Source organism: Dendrobates tinctorius, unplaced genomic scaffold (assembly GCF_039654945.1).
Source record: "Dendrobates tinctorius isolate UK_male_01 unplaced genomic scaffold, ASM3965494v1 ptg000016l, whole genome shotgun sequence".
NCBI classification, from domain to species: Eukaryota; Metazoa; Chordata; class Amphibia; order Anura; family Dendrobatidae; genus Dendrobates; species Dendrobates tinctorius.
The window spans coordinates 31,830,768-31,854,000 of record NW_027361684.1 but is presented as its reverse complement, the minus strand read 5'-3'; the positions used below and the strand labels follow the sequence as shown (position 1 = coordinate 31,854,000).

General features: G+C 41.5%; 1 protein-coding gene across 1 annotated transcript in view; it reads left to right on the top strand.

Annotated features, from left to right (window-relative positions):
* MYL10 (myosin light chain 10) overlaps window positions 1–23,233 on the top strand; it is a 74,476-nt gene that overhangs the window by 38,628 nt on the left and 12,615 nt on the right. The window contains exon 4 of the mRNA XM_073565620.1: window positions 10,792–10,896. Within this exon, the coding sequence (XP_073421721.1) occupies window positions 10,792–10,896 (105 nt within the window). The remainder of the gene's footprint in view (window positions 1–10,791; window positions 10,897–23,233) is intronic.

Below are 23,233 nucleotides of genomic sequence, written 5' to 3'. Positions count from 1 at the left end.
GTGTGGATGGTGGAGGACAGCAATTGTAATTACAAGGTACTGAGCAGATTGATATATAGTTTTGTGATAAAAGATTCAGTATAACCTGTGATTTAATCATGTAAGCTTCTGCTCTTACTGAGATTTTTGGCCCACTAGGCGGTCCTATCAGTGAGTGTCAGCTTTCTTTGTATTAGAATGCATACAGGCACAGCTGTCAGTCACTGATAGCACCGCCTAGTAGACTGAAAATCTCAGTAAGAGCAGAAGTTTAAATGATGAAAACACAAATTATACTGAATGCTTCCCAACAAAACTATGTATCAATCCATTCCGCTTCCCCTGGCCTATAACAAGATGTCTGCAGATTGAACTGTATTTTCGTGGTGACAGTTTCACTTTAAGCCATATACTAACATTGTAATAACATGTATATATTCTAATAGCATAGATTCATATCTGTATATTTGTATAAAAATATATTAATTGGGTCTTGGAGACCAAGTTTAACCCCTTTCTGCCATTAGACGTACTATCCCGTACATGTGCCCTGGAACTTAATTCCCAAGGACGGCATAGTACGTCTAATGCGATCATCAGCGCCCACGTGGTGAGCGCCGCTGATCGCGGCCGGGTGTCAGCTGATTATCACAGCTGACACCCGGCACAATGTGTCAGGGGCGGTCACGGACCGCCCCGACACGTTAACCCCTTGTACACCGTGATCAAACACGATCGCGGTGTACCGGGAGTTAAAGGGAAGCATCGGCAGGGAGGGGGCTCCCTCTGTGCTTCCCTGAGCCCCCCACGGCAGCGCAATGTGCAGCGCTGCTGCGGGGGACTCTTTCCCTACAGGCCCCCGGATCCAAGATGGCGACGGGAGCCTTCGGGGGCCTGTAGGGAGCTGACTTCTTCACTGCCTGCAAAGCGCAGGCATGAGGAAGTCTGCAGAACTGCCTGTGACAGATTGCTGATCTGTCACAGTGATCTGTGATGTGACAGATCAGCGATCTGTCACAGGACAGTGATGTCCCAACTGGGACTATGTAATAAAGTAAAAAAAAAATAAAAAAAAAGTGTAAAAATAATTTTAAAAAAATCGCTAAATAAATTAGTAAAAAAAAAAAAAAAATATTCCCCAATAAATTCATTTTTTGAAAATAAAAAAAAAAAAACAATAAAAGTACACATATTTAGTATTGCGGCGTCCGTAACGACCCGCCCTATAAAACTGTCCCATTAGTTAACCCCTTTAGCGAACCCCTTCAAAAATAAAAATAAAAAACGAAGCAAAAAATAATGATTTATTATCATACCACCGAACAAAAAGTGCAATAACGAGCGATCAAAAAGACGCATATAAATATCCATGGTACCGCTGAAAACGTCATCTTGTCCCGCAAACAACAAGCCACCATACAGCATCATCCGCAAAAAAATAAAAAAGTTATAGCTCGCAGAATAAAGCGATGCAAAAATAATTTTTTATATAAAATTGTTTTCATTGCAAAAAACCGACAAAACATAAAAAACGACCTAAATGAGGTATCGCTGTAACCGTACCGACGCGAAGAATAAAACCGCTTTATCAATTTTACCGCACGCGGAACGGTGTAAACGCACCCCCCCAAAAGAAATTCATGAAACGCTGGTTTTTGTTCATTCTGCGTCCCAAAAATCGGAATAAAAAGCGATCAAAAAATGTCACGTGCCCAAAAATGGTACCGATAAAAACGTCAACTCGTCCCACAAAGAATAAGACCTCACATGACTCAGTGGGTCAAAATATGGAAAAATTATAGCTCTCAATATGTGGTGATGGAAAAACTATTTTCACAATAAAAAGCGTCTTTTAGCGTGCGACAGCCGCCAAAAATAAAAACCGCCATAAATAGTAAATCAAACCCCCCGTTATCACCCCCTTAGTTAGGGAAAAATAATAAAATTAAAAAAAAGTATTTATTTCCATTTTCCCATTAGGGTTAGGGTTAGGGTTAGGGCTAGGGTTAGGGTTAGGGCTAGGGTTAGGGCTAGGGTTAGGGCTAGGGCTCAGATTAGGGTTAGGGGTGTGTTGGGTTAGGGTTGGAGTTATAATTGGGGGGTTTCCACTGTTTGGGCACATCAGGTGCTCTCCAAATGCAACATGGTGTCTGATCTCAATTCCAGCCAATTCTGCGTTGAAAAAGTCAAATGGTGCTCCTTCCCTTCCAAGCTCTGCCATGCGCCCAAACAGTGTTTTACCCCCACATATAGGGTATCAGCATACTCAGGACAATTTGCAAAACAACTTTTGGGGTCCAATTTCTCCTGTTACCCTTAGGAAAATAAAAAATTCGGGGCAAAAATATCATTTTTGTGGAAAAAAATGATTTTTTTATTTTCACGCCCAGGCGTTATAAACTTCTGTGAAGCACTTGGGGGTTCAAAGTGCTCACCACACATCTAGATAAGTTCCGTGGGGGGTCTAGTTTCCAAAATGGGGTCACTTGTGGGGAGTTTCAATAGTTTAGGTACATCAGGGGCTCTCCAAACGCACGACACCCGCAGACTAATCCATCAAAGTCTGCATTCCAAAACGTCACTACTTCCCTTCCGAGCCCTCACGTTTGTCCATACAGTAGTTTTCTCCCACATATGAGGTATCAGCGTACTCAGAACAAATTGGACAACAACTTTTGGGGTTCAATTTCTCCTGTTACCCTTGGGAAAATAAAAAAATTGGAGACTAATTGATCATGTTTGTGGAAAAAATACGATTTTTTTATTTTCATGCCTGGGCATTATATACTTCTGTGAAGCCCTTGGGGGTTCAAAGTTCTCACCACACATCTAGATAAGTTCCTTAGGGGGTCTAGTTTCCAAAATGGGGTCATTTGTGGGGGGTTTCCACTGTTTAGGTACATTAGGGGCTCTCCAAAGGCAACATGACACCCGCAGACCATTCCATCAAAGTCTGCATTCCAAAACGTCAATACTTCCCTTCCGAGCCCCGACGTGTGCCCATACAGTAGTTTTCTCCCACATATGGGGTGTCAGCGTACTCAGGACAAATTGGACAACAACTTTTGGGGTCCAATTTATCCTGTTACCCTTGGGAAAATAAAAATATGGGTACTAAAAGATGATGTTTGTGGAAAAAATACGATATTTTTATTTTCACACCCGGTCGTTATAAACTTCTGTGAAGCACTTGGGGGTTCAAAGTGCTCACCACACATCTAGATAAGTTCCTTAGGGGGTCTAGTTTCCAAAATGGGGTCACTTGTGGGGGTTTCCACTGTTTAAGTACATCAGGGGCTCTCCAAAAGCAACATGACACCCGCAGACCATTCCATCAAAGTCTGCATTCCAAAACGTCACTACTTCCCTTCCGAGCCCCGACGTGTATCCATACAGTAGTTTTCTCCCACATATGAGGTATCAGCCTACTCAGGACAAATTGGACAACAACTTTTGGGGTCCAATTTCTCCTTGTACCCTTGGGAAAATGAAAAAATTGGTGACTAAAAGATCATGTTTGTGGAAAAAATACGATTTTTGTATTTTCACGCACGGGCGTTATAAACTTCTGTGAAGCACTGGGGGGGTTCAAAGTGCTCACCACACATCTAGATAAGTTCCTTGGGGGGTCTAGTTTCCAAAATGGTGTCATTTATGGGGGGTTTCTACTGTTTTGGTACATCAGGGGCTTTCCAAACGCGACATGGTGTCCGATCTCAATTCCAGCCAAAAACGTCAAATGGCGCTGCTTCCCTTCCGAGCTCTGCCATGCGCCCAAATAGCGGTTTACCCTCACATGTGGGGTATCAGCGCACTCAGGACAAATTGCACAATATCTTTTAGGGTCCTGTTACCCTTGGAAAAATAAGAATTGAGGGTGAAAAGATCATTTTTGTGGAAAAAATATGATTTTTTAATTGTACGGCTGTATGTTATAAACTTCTGTGAAGCCCTTGTGGGTTCAAAGTTCTCACCACACATCTAGATAAGTTCCTTGGGGGGTCTAATTTCCAAAATGGTGTCATTTGTGGGGGGTTTCTATTGTTTTGGTACATCAGGGGCTTTCCAAACGCGACATGGTGTCCGATCTCAATTCCAGCCAAAAACGTCAAATGGCGCTGCTTCCCTTCCGAGCTCTGCCATGCGCCCAAATAGTGGTTTACCCCCACATGTGGGGTATAAGCGCACTCAGGACAAATTGCACAATATCTTTTAGGGTCCTGTTACCCTTGGAAAAATAAGAATTGAGGGTGAAAAGATCATTTTTGTGGAAAAAATATGATTTTTTAATTGTACGGCTGTATGTTATAAACTTCTGTGAAGCCCTTGTGGGTTCAAAGTTCTCACCACACATCTAGATGAGTTCCTTGGGGGGTCTAGTTTCCAAAATGGGGTCACTTGGGGGGGTTTCCAATGTTTAGGTACATCAGGGGCTCTCCAAACATGACATGGCGTCCGATCTGAATTCCAGCCAATTTTGCATTGAAAAAGTCAAATGGCGCTCTTTCCCTGCTGACGTCTGCCATGCGCCGAAACAGTGGTTCCCCCCCACATATCAGGTATCGGCGTACTCAGGACAAATTGCACAATAACTTTTGCAGTTCAATTTCTCCTGTTACCCTTGGTAAATTAAAAAAAATTGAACCTGAAGTATTTTTTTAGTGAAAAAAAGTTAAATGTTCATTTTTTTTTAAATATTCAAAAAATTCCTGTGACGCACCTAAAGGGTTAATAAACTTCTTGAATGTGGTTTTGAGCACCTTAAGGGGTGCAGTTTTTAGAATGGTGTCACTTTTGGGTATTTTCTATCATATAGACCCCTCAAAGTGGCTTCAAATGTGATGTGGTCCGTAAAAATAAAATGGTGTTGCAAAAATGAGAAATCGCTGGTCAACTTTTAACCCTTATAACTTCCTAACAAAAAAAAATTTTGGTTTCAAAATTGTGCTGATGTAAAGTAAACATGTGGGAAATGTTACTTATTCAGTTTTTTGTGTGCTATATCTCTGTGATTTAAGGGCATTAAAATTCAAAGTTGGAAAATTGCGAAATTTTCAAAATTTTCGCCAAATTTCCGTTTTTTTCACAAATAAACGCAAGTTATTTGAATGAAATTTTACCGCTACCATGAAGTACAATATGTCACGAGAAAACAATGTCAGAATCACCGGGATCCATGGAAGCGTTTCAGAGTTATTACCTCATAAAGGGACAATGGTCAAAATTGTAAAAATTGGCCTGGTCATTAATGTGCAAACCACCCTTGGGGCTTAAGGGGTTAAAGAAGTTCTAGATTCATTTTTTTTCAAATTTTTCCAAAATCACAAAGGAACGGTATATTAAAAAAATCCATTGGCAATTTTAAAAAAACAGGGGAAGATTTTTTTAAAACTGCTATAGGATGGATCAACTTATTACAATCTCAGTCAAAGTTATCATAAGCACTCATGTGAGATAATAAACTAAGTGAAAATTGCCAGACATGTTTCTCTTCCAGTTGCCATCCGATGATTAGTGTATATTTACTTACATTTTAAGCATCAAACATAGCAAATATACAGTATATTTTTACATACTTTGAAAATGTTTTACATAAATAAAACTATTACAATGCAGTAGAAACATGACACATAACATAACATGTGATCCAATAGTTTTGGTGTATTATTCTTGTGCATTGTTAAGTAGGGACAATTCTATTTCTTGATAATATAAATTACGAGAAGCCGAAAGATTTAATAATACTACGAGTAAGCAAGTAATGAGTTTGTCATTTCCATTATTGTGCTTGTGTATATTAATATATAATGCATATATTTCCCAGGGACCGATCCAGATCTATAATATGCATATCTAATTATACGCTCATTAGTTTCTGTAACATTAATTTGTTTTATTACATCTTTAAAAACTGAACATTCTTTGTAGACTTAATGCTGCAGTCAGTCATGTAACCGCACTCATAATAATTTTGATCAGTTTGTTAGCACTGGATAGTGTTATTTTTACTAATATTAATTTGTGCATTGGGCTTGATGCACACAGCTGCCTGTAAGAAGGCATTGATAAGGGCCATAAACCAGATGCCCCTCTTTATTTTATTATAAGAGGCAGCTTATTTGTTAAAGAGACAGTGTTATTGGTCTGGTGATGTTGTTTGGTACATAATGTGTAATTTGCATTGCATGCTATTTGCTTTGTGTTTTGGGATGGTGTGGAATGCTCTGTGCACCTTGCACTCTTGGTTGTCTGGACTCAGTGGTACTGCCATACGCACAGATGCTGACAGTGAGTTTGTGGGTTTCTCAGCCTAAGGCAACTTTCACACTTCAGTTTTTGACGTCAGTCACAATCCGTCGGCTCAACGGATCCCTCGCAGATTGTGAAAAACTGATAAAACAGATCCATTTATTCGCCGGATCTGACTGCCCTACCTGGCAGATTTATATACATTTGGGGCTGTGGATATTGGAGCATGCTCAGTTTAAAATAATGGAATCCGTCGCTGGATTCCGTCATTTGACGGACAACGACGGATCCGGCGCCCATAGGCTTCCATTCTAGCAAACGATGGACGGCGCCGACTTTTCGATGGAGACAAAAAATGTTCCTATGTCCGTTGTCTCCAGCCGACAGACAAAGAATTTCTGGCGGATCCGGCGAACGACGGATGAAACGTGCAGCCATCAGTCGGAATCCGTCGCTAATACAAGTCTATGAGAAAAAAACGGATCTGACGGCATCAGTCGCCGGATCCGTTTTTTTTCAAAATTTAATGGATTGCGATTGATGGCAAAAAACTGAAATGTGAAAGAAGCCTAATAGGAAGAGGTGCCAGGGGCGTACATAGAAATCATGGGGCCCCATAGCAAAAGTCTGAATGGCCCCCCCCCCCCAAAAAAAAAATAAAAAAATCAAAAGGTGCTCTTAACTCCAGGCATGCATGTTATAGGTCAAACATCCAGCCACAGCAGCACAGAGGATGTCAGGACAGTCAGCCACAGCAGCATACAGGATATCAGGAGAGCTATCCACAGAAGCATAGAGGATGTCAGGAGAGCCAGCCACAGCAGCACAGAGGATGTCAGGAGAGCTAGATACAGCAGAACAAAAGATGTCAGGAGAGTCAGCCACAAAAGCACAGAGGATGTCAGGACAGACAGCCACAGCAGCACAGAGGATCTCAGGAGAGACAACCACAGCAGCACAGAGGATGTCAGAAGAGCCAGCCACAGCAGCACAAAGGATGTCAGGAGAACCAGCCACAGCAGCACAGAGGATGTCAGGAGAGCCAGCCACATCAGCACAGAGGATGTCAGGAGAGCCAGCCACAGCAGCATACAGGATATCAGGAGAGCTATCCACAGCAGCACAGAGGATGTCAGGAGAGCCAGTCACAGCAGCACAGATGACGTCAAGAGAGGCCCAGCCACAGAAGCACAGAGGATATCAGGAGAGCCAGCCACAGAAGCACAGAGGATGTCTTGAGAACCTGCCACAGCAGAATGGAGGATGTCAGGAAAGCCAGCTACAAAGGCACAGAGGATGTCAAAAGAGTCAGCCACAGCAGCATACAGGATATCAGGAGAGCTATCCACAGCAGCACAGAGGATGTCAGGAGAGCCAGCTGCAGCAGCAGCACAGAGGATGTCAGGAGAGCCAACCGAAGCAGCAGCACAGAGGATGTCAGGAGAGCCAACCGAAGCAGAACAAAGTATGTCAGGAGAGCCAGCCACAGCAGAATGGAGGCTTTCAGAAAAGCCAGAGATAAAAGCACAGAGGATATCAGGAGAGACAGCCACAGCAGCACAGAGGATCTCAGGAGAGACAACCACAGCAACACAGAAGATGTCAGAAGAGCCAGCCACAGAAACTCAAAGGATGTCAGGAGAACCAGCCACAGCAGCACAGAGGATGTCAGGAGAGTCAGCCACAGCGACATACAGGATATCAGGAGAGCCATCCACAGCAGCACAGAGGATGTCAGGAGAGCCTACCAAAGCATCACAGAGGATGTCAGGCGAGCCTGCCACAGCAGCACAAAGGATTTCAGGAGAGGCCCGGCCACAGAAGCACAGAGGGTGTCTTGAGAGCCTGCCACAGCAGAACAGAGGATGTCAGGATAGATAGCCACAGCAGCACAGAGGATCTCAGGACAGACAGCCACAGCAGCACAGAGGATCTCAGGAGAGACAACCACAGCAGCACAGAGGATGTCAGAAGAGCCAGCCACAGCAGCACAAAGGATGTCAGGAGAACCAGCCACAGCAGCACAAAGGATGTCAGGAGAACCAGCCACAGCAGCACAGAGGATGTCAGGAGAGCCAGCCACATCAGCACAGAGGATGTCAGGAGAGCCAGCCACATCAGCATACAGGATATCAGGAGAGCTATCCACAGCAGCACAGAGGATGTCAGGAGAGCCAGCCACAGCAGCACAGATGACGTCAAGAGAGGCCCAGCCACAGAAGCACAGAGGATATCAGGAGAGCCAGCCACAGAAGCACAGAGGATGTCTTGAGAACCTGCCACAGCAGAATGGAGGATGTCAGGAAAGCCAGCTACAAAGGCACAGAGGATGTCAAGAGAGTCAGCCACAGCAGCATACAGGATATCAGGAGAGCTATCCACAGCAGCACAGAGGATGTCAGGAGAGCCAGCCGCAGCAGCAGCACAGAGGATGTCAGGAGAGCCAGCCGAAGCAGCAGCACAGAGGATGTCAGGAGAGCTAGCCAAAGCAGAACAAAGTATGTCAGGAGAGCCAGCCACAGCAGAATGGAGGCTTTCAGAAAAGCCAGAGATAAAAGCACAGAGGATCTCAGGAGAGACAACCACAGCAACACAGAAGATGTCAGAAGAGCCAGCCACAGAAGCACAAAGGATGTCAGGAGAACCAGCCACAGCAGCACAGGATGTCAGGAGAGTCAGCCACAGCGGCATACAGGATATCAGGAGAGCCATCCACAGCAGCACAGAGGATGTCAGAAGAGCCTACCAAAGCATCACAGAGGATGTCAGGCGAGCCTGCCACAGCAGCACAGAGGATGTCAGGAGAGCCTACCAAAGCATCACAGAGGATGTCAGGCGAGCCTGCCACAGCAGCACAAAGGATTTCAGGAGAGGCCCGGCCACAGAAGCACAGAGGGTGTCTTGAGAGCCTGCCACAGCAGAACAGAGGATGTCAGGAAAGCCAGCCACAAAAGCACAGAGTATGTCAGGAGAGGCAGCCACAGCAGCACAGATGATGTCAGGAGAGGCCCAGCCACAGAAGCACAGAGGAATCCACACACACACCTGCAGTGCATGCAGGGCCCCCTCCACCCTCCACAGTGCGTGCAGCCGGGCCCCCCTCCCTAAGGTGCAAAGTGCCAGGCTGCCAGCACAGTGAGGGGACACATTTAACAAAAAAATCCACCCCCAGCCGGGCTCACCATCTTGTGTGTTTGTCCACCCTCTCCCTGAGTGAGAGAGGCTCATGAATGTTTTCTGCTTCCTGCTTCTTGCAATGCAGGTGTGCTGCTCTCTGGCTGCCAGGAGGCGGGGCGTTCTTATGCAAATCCAGCCAGAGACTTCAGCCAACTGCTGACCAGGAAACAAGGAAAGGGGAGCTTCATGGGGGTATACAGCGGCCGTCCGCCGTCGCTTACATTTAATTAAAGGAAATAGTACTGTGTCAGCACAGCTGCCAAACCGCAGCAGCTGTTGCAGGCCCCCCTCACCCATCCGGGCCCCCTCACCTGTCCGGGCCCCATAGCAGCTGCGTGGTCTGCTACTATTGACGGTACGCCACTGCCAGCCGCAATGTAAATCTAGGAAAACACGTAGTCTGATGTATGTTGTGATGCTGGAACTCTAAGCCACAAACAAAAATGGAAGGTCAGAGAGGAACTGATAAAAGTAATTGGTTCAGTGCCAACAAGGCATTATGTTATGTGGACTCAAAGAGTGACATTTTTATTCCATAAATCAACTGTGTATGTATTAAAAGAATAAACTTTGTAATATATCTTATCAGAGAAATCTGCTTCTTTCTCCTACTGAACTGATTTTTAATTTTCAAAATTCTCAATTAACAGCTAAAATCTGTATTCAGTGAAGGTAGATTGTTACATTACTGAGATAGGAAGATGAAATTTGCTACTGATAAAATTTCATGTAGAGGGGAGAGAGGAGAAGGATGGAGCTAGATAGAGACAGAGCTCCTTCTTTCTACCTTCTACATAGAATCGTATAAAAAAACAACTGCCATCTCCTATTTCAGTAATGTAACAATCTGTCTTCACTGAATACAGATTTTACTAGAGAAATGAGAAGTTTGAGAATGACTGATCAGTCCTAGAGGAGAAAGAAGCAGATTTCTCTGATAACATATATTACAACATTACTTATTTTCCTGTGTACTATTGATTTATAAAATAAAAATTAATTTGACAGTTGCTCTTTAAATTTTGGGTCCTGTGACCTATCTCTACATCCAGGGTGATAGGTATGTCTCATAAGATGACTAGGTTGTGAAGGTCAAAAACCAGGTGACTCCATGCAAAGCTGAGAGAGATAACAACATGTCTGCATATATACTTAAGGCAGTCAACAACTGATAGAACATCATCATATAAATGTATAACAACAAAATTTATCTATTTTGACATCGATTTGAACGTTCTTTCAATATAAGAGGATGACAGGAGAAAATGTTTTTACCACAGTTGCAGAAGTCTTGGACGTACAGTACTTTCTGAAACAAAAGGCCCAAATGTGACGGCTATTCTAAATTACTTCGCTGGATTTACTTGTTATTTTCTTTTTATTAAGGTCGTATCAATGTAAAGAGTGAGGAGCTGGATGACATGGTGAAGGAGGCACCAGGACCTATCAATTTTACTGTCTTCCTTACAATGTTTGGTGAAAAACTTAAAGGTAAGATTATATATCAAAGACAAATACTCCAGATTTAGTAAAATGCAGGAATGTTTACCTAGGATTGATTCCAAAACTAACCTGATTGCTAAAATAAAATACCATTTAAACTGTGTCTGAGTATAAATGGTTTTCTTATTAACCCCTTACCAACATATGATGTACAGTTACATCATATGTCAACTCCCTGTCTTTCTGCGGGCTCAGTTCCTGAGCCTGTATATTTGTCGTAAGACGATGGCTGTATTATTCAGTCATATTCTGCCTCTAAAATCCGTGGATGGAGTGGAGCTAAATCTATTAAATGCTGCTGTCAATCTCTGTCAGTGGCAATAACTACGCATGGCCCAGGGGCAAGCTGTTTTAACCACCCAACAGCATCTTCAGTGTTGATAAATTGCCATGATGGCAAAGGGCTCTGCTGAAGATTCCTGTGCCTGTGATGAAGGTATTCTTGTGATTGCCAGCTCCTGGCTGGTGTTCATAAGACACTACAAATTCTCATATACAGTTAGGTCCAAATATATTTGGACAGAGACAACATTTTTCTAATTTTGGTTCTAGACATTACCACAATGAATTTTAAACAAAACAATTAAGATGCAGTTGAAGTTCAGACTTTCAGCTTTCATTTGAGGGTATCCACATTAAAATTGGATGAAGGGTTTAGGAGTTTCAGCTCCTTAACATGTGCCACCCTGTTTTAAAGGGACCAAAAGTAACTGGACAGATTAAATAATTGTAAAAATGTTCATTTCTAATACATGGTTGAAAACCCTTTGTTGGCAATGACTGCCTGAAGTCTTGAACTCATGGACATCACCAGACGCTGTGTTTCCTCCTTTCTGATGCTCTGCCAGGCCTTCACTGCGGTGGTTTTCAGTTGCTGTTTGTTTGTGGGCCTTTCTGTCTGAAGTTTAGCCTTTAACAAGTGAAATGCATGCTCAATTGGGTTGAGATCAGGTGACTGACTTGGCCATTCAAGAATATTCCACTTCTTTGCTTTAATAAACTCCTGGGTTGCTTTGGCTTTATGTTTTGAGTCATTGTCCATCTGTAGTATGAAATGACGACCAATCAGTTTGGCTGCATTTGGCTGGATCTGAGCACACAGTATGGCTCTGAATACCTCAGAATTCATTCGGCTGCTTCTGTCCTGTGTCACATCATCAATAAACACTAGTGACCCAGTGCCACTGGCAGCCATGCATGCCCAAGCCATCACACTGCCTCCGCCGTGTTTTTCAGATGATGTGGTATGCTTTGGCTCATGAGCTGTACCACGCCTTCGCCATACTTTTCTCTTTCCATCATTCTGGTAGAGGTTGATCTTGGTTTCATTTGTCCAAAGAATGTTCTTCCAGAACTGTGCTGGCTTTTTTAGATTTTTTTTTAGCAAACTCCAGTCTAGCCTTTTGATTCTTGATGCTTATGAGTGGCTTGCACCGTGCAGTGAACCCTCTGTATTTACTTTCATGCAATCTTCTCTTTATGGTAGATTTGGATATTGATACGCCTACCTCCTGGAGAGTGTTGTTCACTTGGTTGGCTGCTGTGAAGGGGTTTCTCTTCACCATGGAGACTATTCTGCGATCATCCACCACTGTTGTCTTCCGTGGGCGCCCAGGTCTTTTTGCATTGATGAGTTCACCAGTGCTTTCTTTCTCTCTCAGGATGTACCAAACTGTAGATTTTGCCACTCCTAATGTTGTAGCAATTTCTCGGATGGGTTTTTTATGTTTTTGCAGCTTAAGGATGGCTTGTTTCACCTGCATAGAGAGCTCCTTTGACCGCATGTTTCCTTCAAAGCAAAACCTTCCAAATGCAAACACCACACCTCAATTCAACTCCAGGGCTTTTATCTGCTTAATTGAGAATGACATAATGAAGGGATTGCCCACACCTGTCCATGAAATAGCCTTGGAGTCAATTGTCCAATTACTTTTGGTCCCTTTAAAAACAGGGTGGCACATGTTAAGGAGCTGAAGCTCCTAAACCCTTCATCCAATTTTAATGTGGATACCCTGAAATGAAAGTTGAAAGTCTGAACATCAACTGCATCTGAATTGTTTTGTTTAAAATTCATTGTGGTAATGTCTAGAACCAAAATTCGAAAAATGTTGTCTCTGTCCAAATATATATGGACCTAACTCTATACAGCAATACTGTGGTATTGCTGTATATAATACAAGTGATCAGATGATTGCAGGTTCAAGTCCCCTACAAGGACTAACAAATACAGTGAAAAGTAAATAAAAAAATATATACACATTTAAAAAAAAATAAATAAAATATATTTATATAAAAGTTTGAATAACACCCCTTTTCCCTGATTAAAAATAAAGAAGTAAAAATAATTTATAAATACACATACAATATCACTACAACCGTAAGTCCAATCTATTGAAATAAGTTAATTAATTAACATTATTCAGAAACATTGTAATGACAATAAAGTCAAAACAACAAAAATGTGTATTTTTATGCTAGAAATGTTACTCCAGTTGCTTACTGGAGCAGAATCCATGGTGTGGTGCGCACCACTCAGAAGTGTCAAATTCTTATTATTTCTGCATCTACTCCATCAATATTAATGTAGTGCAAGAATTCACTACATTAGTCTTTTTGATGCATTGGCCCCAAAATCTTTTTGAGATACACAATTCCACTGCATTGTAGCTTATGTTATAAGACGATGGTTTCTATATCTGGGTACAATTTCAGTTCCAGACTTTTATATACATATTAGACTTGTCTTAGTTGACTATACTCCGGTGCTGCAGGGATGAGAGGACTCCTTAGAAGAAGACCTCCCATTGGCTTGGCATATACAATGTTGTCCAGTGTGGCAGTGAAACACAGACAGGTGTCTTTGGTACAATCCAGCTTTGTTTGTCAATTTGGCATTAAATGTAAGAAGCTTGTTATGTAATCTTCTTACACGATTTAACACAGATCATTAGCTTGCTTTCGAATTGGCAGCGATTTCTTTAAAGCAGAAGGAAGAGATGTAATTTAGAGGATAATACATCTAATTATAATATGCATATTGTTTAATGCTTCTTCAAGTCCACATGCTAATAAAACTGTTCCTAGTAAACACTGCAAAAATAATGTCAGACGCAATAGCATATGCAGAGTCCTTATACTAGAAAGTGCTATAAAATGCTGTCAACCATGGCACCAGAATTATCTCACAGCTATTGCTGATTTATGGCAGTGAGAGGGAAGTCATGAACAATGTTCAGGACATTTTACTGCTAGAGAGAGGCGTAAGACCGAAAATAGCATGGGTGAGATTAAGTATTATTAGCGCACCATTCCAATATTGCATTGGTTTCTCCTCAATGTTGAGTACAACGGACTCATCAACAGATCAAATTTGTTTTCTGCCATTAAGTCCCAGATGCATCAAGATTCAAGACCAATGTTGTTCATGAGAGGGTGTGTCGGAGTCAGATGCTCCTGATTTATTAAAAGAGGCACAATTAATGAATCAGAAAATTCTTAAAAGTAGTGTGCGCCTATGTGCACCCCACCACAAATTTTACTCCAGTAAGAGACTGGAGTAAGATTTGTAGCATAAAGGTAGGCCAGAACTCATTATGAGTTTGATGAATTGGCATTTCTATGCGCCGCCCTACCCCACTTGGCCAAAACAGACTTGAAAAGGTAGAAGGCGCAGATTTTTTTCACAACTTCCTATTGAGCAAAAATTTTGCAACTTTTTAAAATTTTTTATGCCAAAAAATTGTTTTGTTGAATCGGGGCCAAAGTGTCATTCCAGCACATCCAAAAAATCCAGACTTCCTTGAAATATCTTGATTAAAAATGGATGCATAGAACCATTCCATGGTGTATGAAATGCTCAAATTTTCAGGTCTTTTCAATCCCTAAAAGTTTTATGTCACTGCATGGTGTGTTATAGCTTGAAACGCGTTGCATATCAAGTTGTGACAAAGAACTTTTAATGTGGTTCAAAAGATGTTAAGTCTTTGAGCATTTCATACATCAGAGAATGGCTCTCTAGTTTATGTTCATTTTCAATCAAGATGTTTCATTAAAGTCTAAATTGTATGAGTATCCTGGACTGGGATTATGTGTTTGATAAAGCTGCTCTGGAAGCCACTGAGGACCATGTGCATGCTGACGATTACAAGCAGACATTCAAAGGAATTGGACGAGCCCTCTGTGATAGTTTGGCTCTCTGACTCCTTGCTATTTGTTGTAAACTTTTTACAATTAAGAGGTGTTGGAAAACCTGCCACTCGGTTTTCATAAATATGTCATTATCTACCCAAGCCCCATATTATTCAACTAGATGGTGGCCCGATTCTAATGCATCGGGTATTCTAGAAACAAAATCTCTCTCTCTCCCAATGGCAGCGGAGGTGTGCCGTCGTTCCTGTCACTGATTGGTCACTGCCGCCCGGGCGCGACCAATCAGCGACACGGGATTTCCGTTACAAACAGACAGATGGACAGAATTAGACGATTATATAGTAGATGTAAGTATGCTTCAATATATTTCCTTCATTTTGCTTTTAATCTGAGCCACCTCACTTCCACAAATATTACCATTATGTGTAATAATCTGTCAGTTTCATCGGACATGCACAGTTAAGCTTGGCGTCGGCCACTTAGTTTAGTAGAATAATGGGCTCCCTGGTTTTCACCCTTTTAGGCTAGCTTCACACAAGCGTTTTGGGCCGAGGCGCATGGCTGCTGCTAAGCCCCGCCCCCTGCCCGCCCCCTCCGATCATCTCCACTTAGTATCGCACATGGCTGCATGCGATCTGCACACCCTCTCTTTAGCATAGGGTGTGCAGATTGTGCGCTGATCGTGCGCTGGAGAATTTTGCGTGCGCTGCGCCCTTTTGACGATGCGCCCCGAACGCACCATGTTGCATTATGGTGCGCTCAGAGCACCGTCAAAAGGGCACAGCGCATGCAAAATTCTACTAGAGCACGGTCAGCGCATGGTCTGGGCACCCTATGCTGAAGATTGGGTGTGCAGATCGCATGCAGACGTGTGCGATACTAGGCGGAGATGACCGGAGGGGGCGGGGCTTAGCGGCAGTGCACTGCAGCCCAAAACGCTAGTGTGAAACTAGCCTAATTCCTGTAGAGTGATCTAGCCCAAGTTTTTTCTGCAGAGCTTAAAAATAAAGTTTCGGTCATATCCAGAAGGGCAATAAAAATGGCAGAATTGAATAGAAAAATGTAGTCAATGAAAGCTGAGGCAGAAATAATAGGCATGGAGTGCTCTAGAATGGTAATAGCATACAATAGCTGGGACAAAAGAAAACATCAAGGGGAAGTTAAATTTGACAGCGAAGACCAAACCTGCTACCTGTTCAGTCCACCAACTTCCATTATGGACTGGTCAGAAAAATGGTGCAATTGACCAGAATACCTGTGTGTTCTTCTGGCTGGCCGTTGAATGCTCTGCCACAGCAGTTTTAGACATGGGGCACTGTCTTTTCAATATTTCCATTAACCTAAAAGTGGTCACAAAAACAATGTCTGATTTATTACAAAACACAGCTTTGCCTCTTTATTAGGTTTTAAATAAGACCATATTATCTCAAGGTTATAATAGTGCCACAGATTATGCATGAAGGAGATTTAGACTCACGGGATACAGAGATAATGACCCGGTTATAAATACGGTAACCATTGCCCATCATCACCCTTCTTGGCCAGAGCTGTTATTTTCATCGAATTGTTCACTACAATTTGAGTAGGAATTTCTAAGAGCCAAGAGCAATGCTTGGAGGCACCAGAGTGAACAAATGGAGCAGAAGATAGGCATGTGCACTGCTATTCATTTCTAAGGCCTGTTTCACACTTCCGTTTTTTCAAATCCGTCAAAATCCGTTGGTTTCCGTAAAAAAACGGATCCGCCATTTTTTGCAGGATCCGTTTTTTTGTCCCATAGACTTCCATTAGCGGTTACCGCGGATCCGTCAAAAAAACGGATCCGTTTTTTAAAAACGGATCCGTTTGCATCAGTTTCCGTCAAAAAAACGGAAACGGATCCGTTTGGCGGACACAAAAACGGAAGTGTGAAACAGGCCTTACAGGGATTAAAGTTTCCCTATCTGCCGATCGGTGCGGGTCCTGGCAGTCCAGTCACCACCAACAAGTCATTACTAGTGATTAGTGATGAGCGAGTATACTTGTTGCTCGGGTGATCTCCGAGTATTTTGGCGTGCTCGGAGATTTAGTTTCTGTCGCCTCAGCTGCATTATTTATGGCTGCTGGCCAGCCTGAATACATGTGGGAATTCCCTAACAAACAGGCATTCCTCACATGTATTCAGGCTGGCTAGCAGCTGTAAATCATGCAACTGCATCGACAGAAACTAAATTTCCGAGCACGCTAAAATACAGCGGTAGGTGGCAAATCGCAATGCAATACCATAGGGAGTCACTAGAAGTGAGGTATATTTTCCACCAACAGGATTGCAGAGGGTAGCGTAGGCAAAAGTTGCATTAAATTTGTCTCAGAATGTATACCTCATAATAAGTCTGAGCTCTTTTGAAATTGCATGACTGTTTGTATTTCTTTTTTATATTTGCTATAAGGAGACGTGGTACATCTGTGCCTTTTTCACTTTATAACTACATGTTTGTGCAAATGGAGAATAATTTTAGATTTGACAAATGTTGGCAAATTCTTTTAAAAACTAAACTAAAAGATAAATAATAAGACCTAATAATATAGATATTAAAGTGATAGACATATTTTTATATACAGTACCTTGAAAAAGTGTTCACACCCAATGGATTTTCCACATTTTTTCACGTTTCACATTCAAATTTAGATGTATTTTATTGGGATTTTATGTGCCATTTCAACATAAAGTAGCAAGTATTTTGCCTCCAGAATTCACATGATTAGTAAATTAAGTCCACCTGTGTGTAATTTATTCTCACTACAACTGCAGCTGTTCTGTGAAAGCCTTGGAGGTTTGTTTGACAACATTAAGGATCAAACAGAATCATGAAAACCAAGGAACACAACAGAGGCCAGGGATAAAGTTGTGGAGAGGAGTAAAGCAGGGTTAGATTGTAAAAAATGGCCCAAGTTCTGAAAATCTCACGGAGCACTGTCAATGCATCATCCAAAAATTTAAGGAGTTTAGCAGAATTGCAAACCCACCAAGGCATGGCCATCCACCTATAGCGACATCCCAAGCATGGCGAGCACTAATTAGAGAAGCAGTCAGGAAGCCCATGCTCACTCTGGAGGAACTGCCAAGATCCACAGTTCAACTATTAGGCCAGGGTCACTCTTGCGAGTGCAATGCGAGAAACTCGCGCTAGTCTCGCGCCTCAAAACCCAGCACTGCCGCCAGCACTCGGGACCATAGTGTGCGGCTGCATGTATTTCTATGCAGCTGAACGCCCTGGTCCTGAGTGCTGGGTATTGATGCGAGAGACTCACGTGTGTTTCTCTCATTGCACTCACAAGTGTGACCCAGGCCTTAGCCGTATACTCTAGAAATATGACCTTTATGGAAGAATGGCAAGATGAAAGCCATTTTTTAAAGCAAGCCATAAGAGGTCCCATTTTTAGTTTGCAAAAAGACATGTAGGGGATCTGGAAGAATGTGCTCTTATCAGATGAGAGCAAAGTGGAACTTTTTAGGCTAACTGCAAAATGCTATGTATTGCACATCACACTAAAAAAACATCCTGACTGTCAAACATAGTGGTAGGGATAGGGAAGCTGGCCAGAGTTGATGGAGCAATTGATGGAGCTAAGTAGAGCACAATCCTGCAGGAAAACCTGTTAGAGACCCCAAAAGACTTCAGACTTTGGCATAGGTTCAGCTTCCATCAGGACAATGACCCTAAACATATTGTCAGAGCTATAATGGATTGGTTCAGAAGATCAAAGCATATTCATGTGACTGAAAGGCCCAGTTCAAGTCCAGACATAAATCCCATTGAGAATCTGTGGTAAAACTTGAAAATTTTTGTTCAGATATCTCTATCCAATCTCACTGAGCTAGTTTGTAAAAAAAGAATGAGCAAAATTTTCGATGTGCAAAGCTGGTAGAGACAGACCCCAAAAGACTCACAGCAGTAATTGCGGTGAATGGTGGTCCTACAAAGTATTTGACTTGGGGGGGACTCTATACAAATTCACGCCACAATTGTCAGATTTATATTTTTTAAATCTTTGGAAAACCCTGTATCATTTCCTTTAGACTTCAGAAATACTTGCTTGTTTGTGTTGGTATATCACATAAAATCCCAATAAAATATAAGCTTGTGGATGTAATGTGAACAATGTAGAAAAGGTCACGAGATATGAATACTTTTTCATTGCACTATAGATTAAAATTCCTTTGATATATTATCTTTGGTAGTTCTCCTTTGTGAGGATCTTTTTGTTCATGCTGTATAAGAATGATTTTCCTTCCAGTGAATTTTTACTTTAAATCAACAGTAGCTGATGCGGAGAAGACGGCAAATTGCCTTAATATTACGAATTATCCCAATGCTCATATCTAAAAGTCTATTTACGTAATATTAACGGCTTGATGCTTTCTATTGAGTGCTACAAAAATGCATTTGCAGCTTGTAAAGAAAATAAGCTTGATACACATGAAAAGGTCCACTTTATTTACCAACTAATCAATAAAGGATGAGTTATATATGACATTGTTTCAGACAATGCCTGGAGAAATAGTGAGAGACAAATGTAGAACACTGCATGAAATGGTGGGAACCCGAGCTTTTGTGAAATGCCTCATGTTTGCCACCGGCGCTATGATTGACAATAGGGAACTGAGCGTAAAGAGATATTGATTGAAAAGGAAAGACGCTCAGTGATCCCTTGAAGGCACATAGCTCACAATCTTCAAACTACAATAATGCATCTTTCTGCCCTTAAGTATATTTCAGGAGATTTTTATTTCCTTTATCGACAGTCTGCTCAAGTGAAACTTAAGTGATGCACTTGGATATTGAACAAGTAAATCCCAAGGAAAATGCATTTGCTTTATTGACTCGGCATCATATAAAACCAAGAGCTGAATATATATGTAACGAACAATAAGAAGATAAAGAGATCTATAGAAGAATATCAATTGGAGACCTGGAAGAAGACCACATAGGGCACATGGGGCTAACAGATTTTGGATACTAAATCCAATATGTATTTTGCATGCCCCTCTTTCTAGTTATACCCTACTGTTTACTTAGATAATTCTGCTAAAATTATTTCTTAAAAAAAAAATAATCTGACAACTGTCCTGTTTTTATTGAACTAAAAAATCACTTTTATGTGGTTAAAGGGCTATTTTCAAAGGAACATATCAGGTTAACTTAGCACACCATGTTTTGCTTAGTACCGAAGGCATTGACTAGAGCCACAAAGGCATTGACTAGAGCCACACGATTACTTAATTCATTGTCAGTCATCACAGATGTGGCTTAGTTGCACATCTCTTCCATTTATCTGAAACTGCCATGGACTAGGCATAGCATAAGGAAACCCTTCATAGAGACAATAAATGGGATAACCTCCTGATCATTGGGGGTCCAACCGCTAGGACTCCCACTTATCCTGAGACCGGGAGCTCTGAAGAACCCATGTGTGAATGGAGATGTGGTAAATCATGCACCCTGCTGCTTCATTCATTCATCATGAGAGTGCTGACAAGCGGCCAAGTGCTTTGCTCAGCTCTCTCCAGCGGTCCCATGAAGAATGAATGGACGGCAGTGTGCATGATTGACCAGCGTTCTATTGGCATGGTGCTCTTTAGAGCTCTGGCTCTCAGAATCAGTGGGTGTTCCAGAGATCAGACCCACAGTGATCGGAATGTTATCCCTTATCAAACTGATAGGCGATAACTCCTAAATTTGAAATATCCCCTTTAAACATATTTATTGTGTTTTTAACAGGAACTCTAGATGTCCAATCATTTTTAGAAGTCAGATGTCTTCCTTAAATGCTAATCTCAATCAGCCCTTCTAGATCTGACAAAAACTGTCCAGCTCAACTGCTCCATTTGTAAACAACCGTTTCTGGGGTTCTTACTCTTTATCAGCAGCATTAGAAATCCTGGTCTTTTCTTATTTATTCTCTTAAAGACTGGATGATTTTTCATCTCTGCAAATTTTTTTTTTCATTACCTTATTCCAAGAGCCATAACTTTTGTTTATTTTTTCGTCGCCATAGCCCTGTGAGAGCTTCTTTTTGCGGAATGAGTTGTACTTGTCGAAAAAAAATGCAATTCCGCTATGGTCTGTTGGAATTTGCTTTTACTGCCTTCATTCTGTAGTAAATGTGACTCAGAATCATGATTTTTCAGAGCAATACGATTCTGGCGACACCAAATTTACATCTATTTTTTTCAAAAAGAGAAAGAAATTTAGAGGTTTGTAGAAAAAAAAACTTTTTTGTTTTTCGTACCATTCTCTGAGACCCATAACAATTTTATTTTTCCATCTATTGATGTGTGTTAGGGCTTGTTCTCTGCGTGGTGAGCTGATGGTTTTATTGGTACAAATATCAATAATATGATAATTTTTTATTGCATTTTTTAAGGCGTGCTGATGAAAAAAACTACAATTTTGCAGCTTAGATTTTTTATTTTGTCACTGCTGCATTTCACCGATTGGGTTAATTAATTTTATATTTTCATAGATCAGACTATTATAGATGCCACATTTCCAAATTTTTCTTTTTTTAAAATATTTTTTACATTTCTTTAGTTTAAAGGGGAAAAAGAAGGGTGATTACAATTGCTTTGGGGGTTTAACCCTTAACACAAATTGAAAGGTTAATCCCACATGTCCATTTGCATTTACCTAGGGAGCATTGCATGATCTAGAAGTCTCACTTTTTCTCTGACAAGGGAAAAGATCCCCCAAAAAGTATTTTTCTCTTGGAGTAGATTTTTGGCTTGGCGTCAAGTCCTAAGTCATGTGTCACCGCTATTTAAAGCATCAATATTAACTTCTAGGATTGATACCTCCCCTAGCTGACACTAGAGGAGACTCTGCTCTCTTCCTCTGTGATAAGCCTATTTACATACATTATTTACCAGGTAGCACTGCATGGACTATAAGTCAGCTTGTGCCATTTTTGGTCCTCCCCTCAAGGAGAAACATAACCGCAAGACCTCTATCCATAAATTTTACAAATTTGTTCACTAAATTTTTAAAAAATACAGTATAGCACATAGGAATAGTCCTACCCTGACAGTACTGGAGGTCAACAAAAGTATAGTACTGATTTAATATTTGGTAGTGAACTGGGTATTTTCTAGTGGCTAAAATCTGTACAAATCTGGACTTTCCATAGAGGTTAAGGACAATTATTGGAATTGACAAAATTACATTATGAAAGCCATATTTAAATGGGGATCTTTCTTCTATTATTCTGCAACTCACCATCATCTGCACCAAACTTGAACTTGTCCGCTTGTAACATAATCTGGGTTGTTTTCTTGGCACACACTAAACATATTATCAATAAATGTATTATTAGTTTTTGAATAATCCCATAAAAAATACTCTAGAAGCATGTGACCCTAGATGGGATTCTTTTAGAGCCTTGGTCCACTGAATAATCATCTTTAATGTGTTCAGTCTATATCTGTATAAAGAAAAACATTTTCATATAGTATATTACGCTTCTCCTGTAATAAACACAAGCAAAAAAATGTGAAATTTTGTGCCTAAGGCTAGTTTCACACTTGCTTTTTTTTGCAGCGTGTTTTTCCCGCAAAAAAACGCATTGAAAAAACGCATACAAAAGCATACAACTGCTGCGTTTTTTTCAAGCATTTTTATGAGCATGCATGAAAAAAACGCAGCGTTTTTATGCGTTTGTATGCGTTTTTAGTGCGTTTTTACCGCGTTTGCGTTTTTTTCCAACATTAGGTGGCCCCTCACACTAACCCAAACCATGACTTTACTAACCCTAACCCTGACCCTAACCCTAACCCTAACCCTAACCCTTAACCAAATCATACTTAACCCTAACCCAAACCCTAAACCCTAACTAACCCTAACCCTGACCCTAACCCTAACCCTAACCCTAACCCTGACCCTAACCCTAACCCTGACCCTAACCCTTAACAAAACCATACTTAACCCTAACCCTGACCCTAACCCTAACCCTGACCATAACCCTAACCCTAACCCTGACCCTAACCCTAACCCTAACCCTGACCCTGACCCTAACCCTTAACCAAACCATACTTAACCCTAATCCTGACCCTAACCCTGACCCTAACCCTTAACAAAACCATACTTAACCCTAACCCTGACCCTAACCCTAACCCTAACCCTGACCCTAACCCTAACCC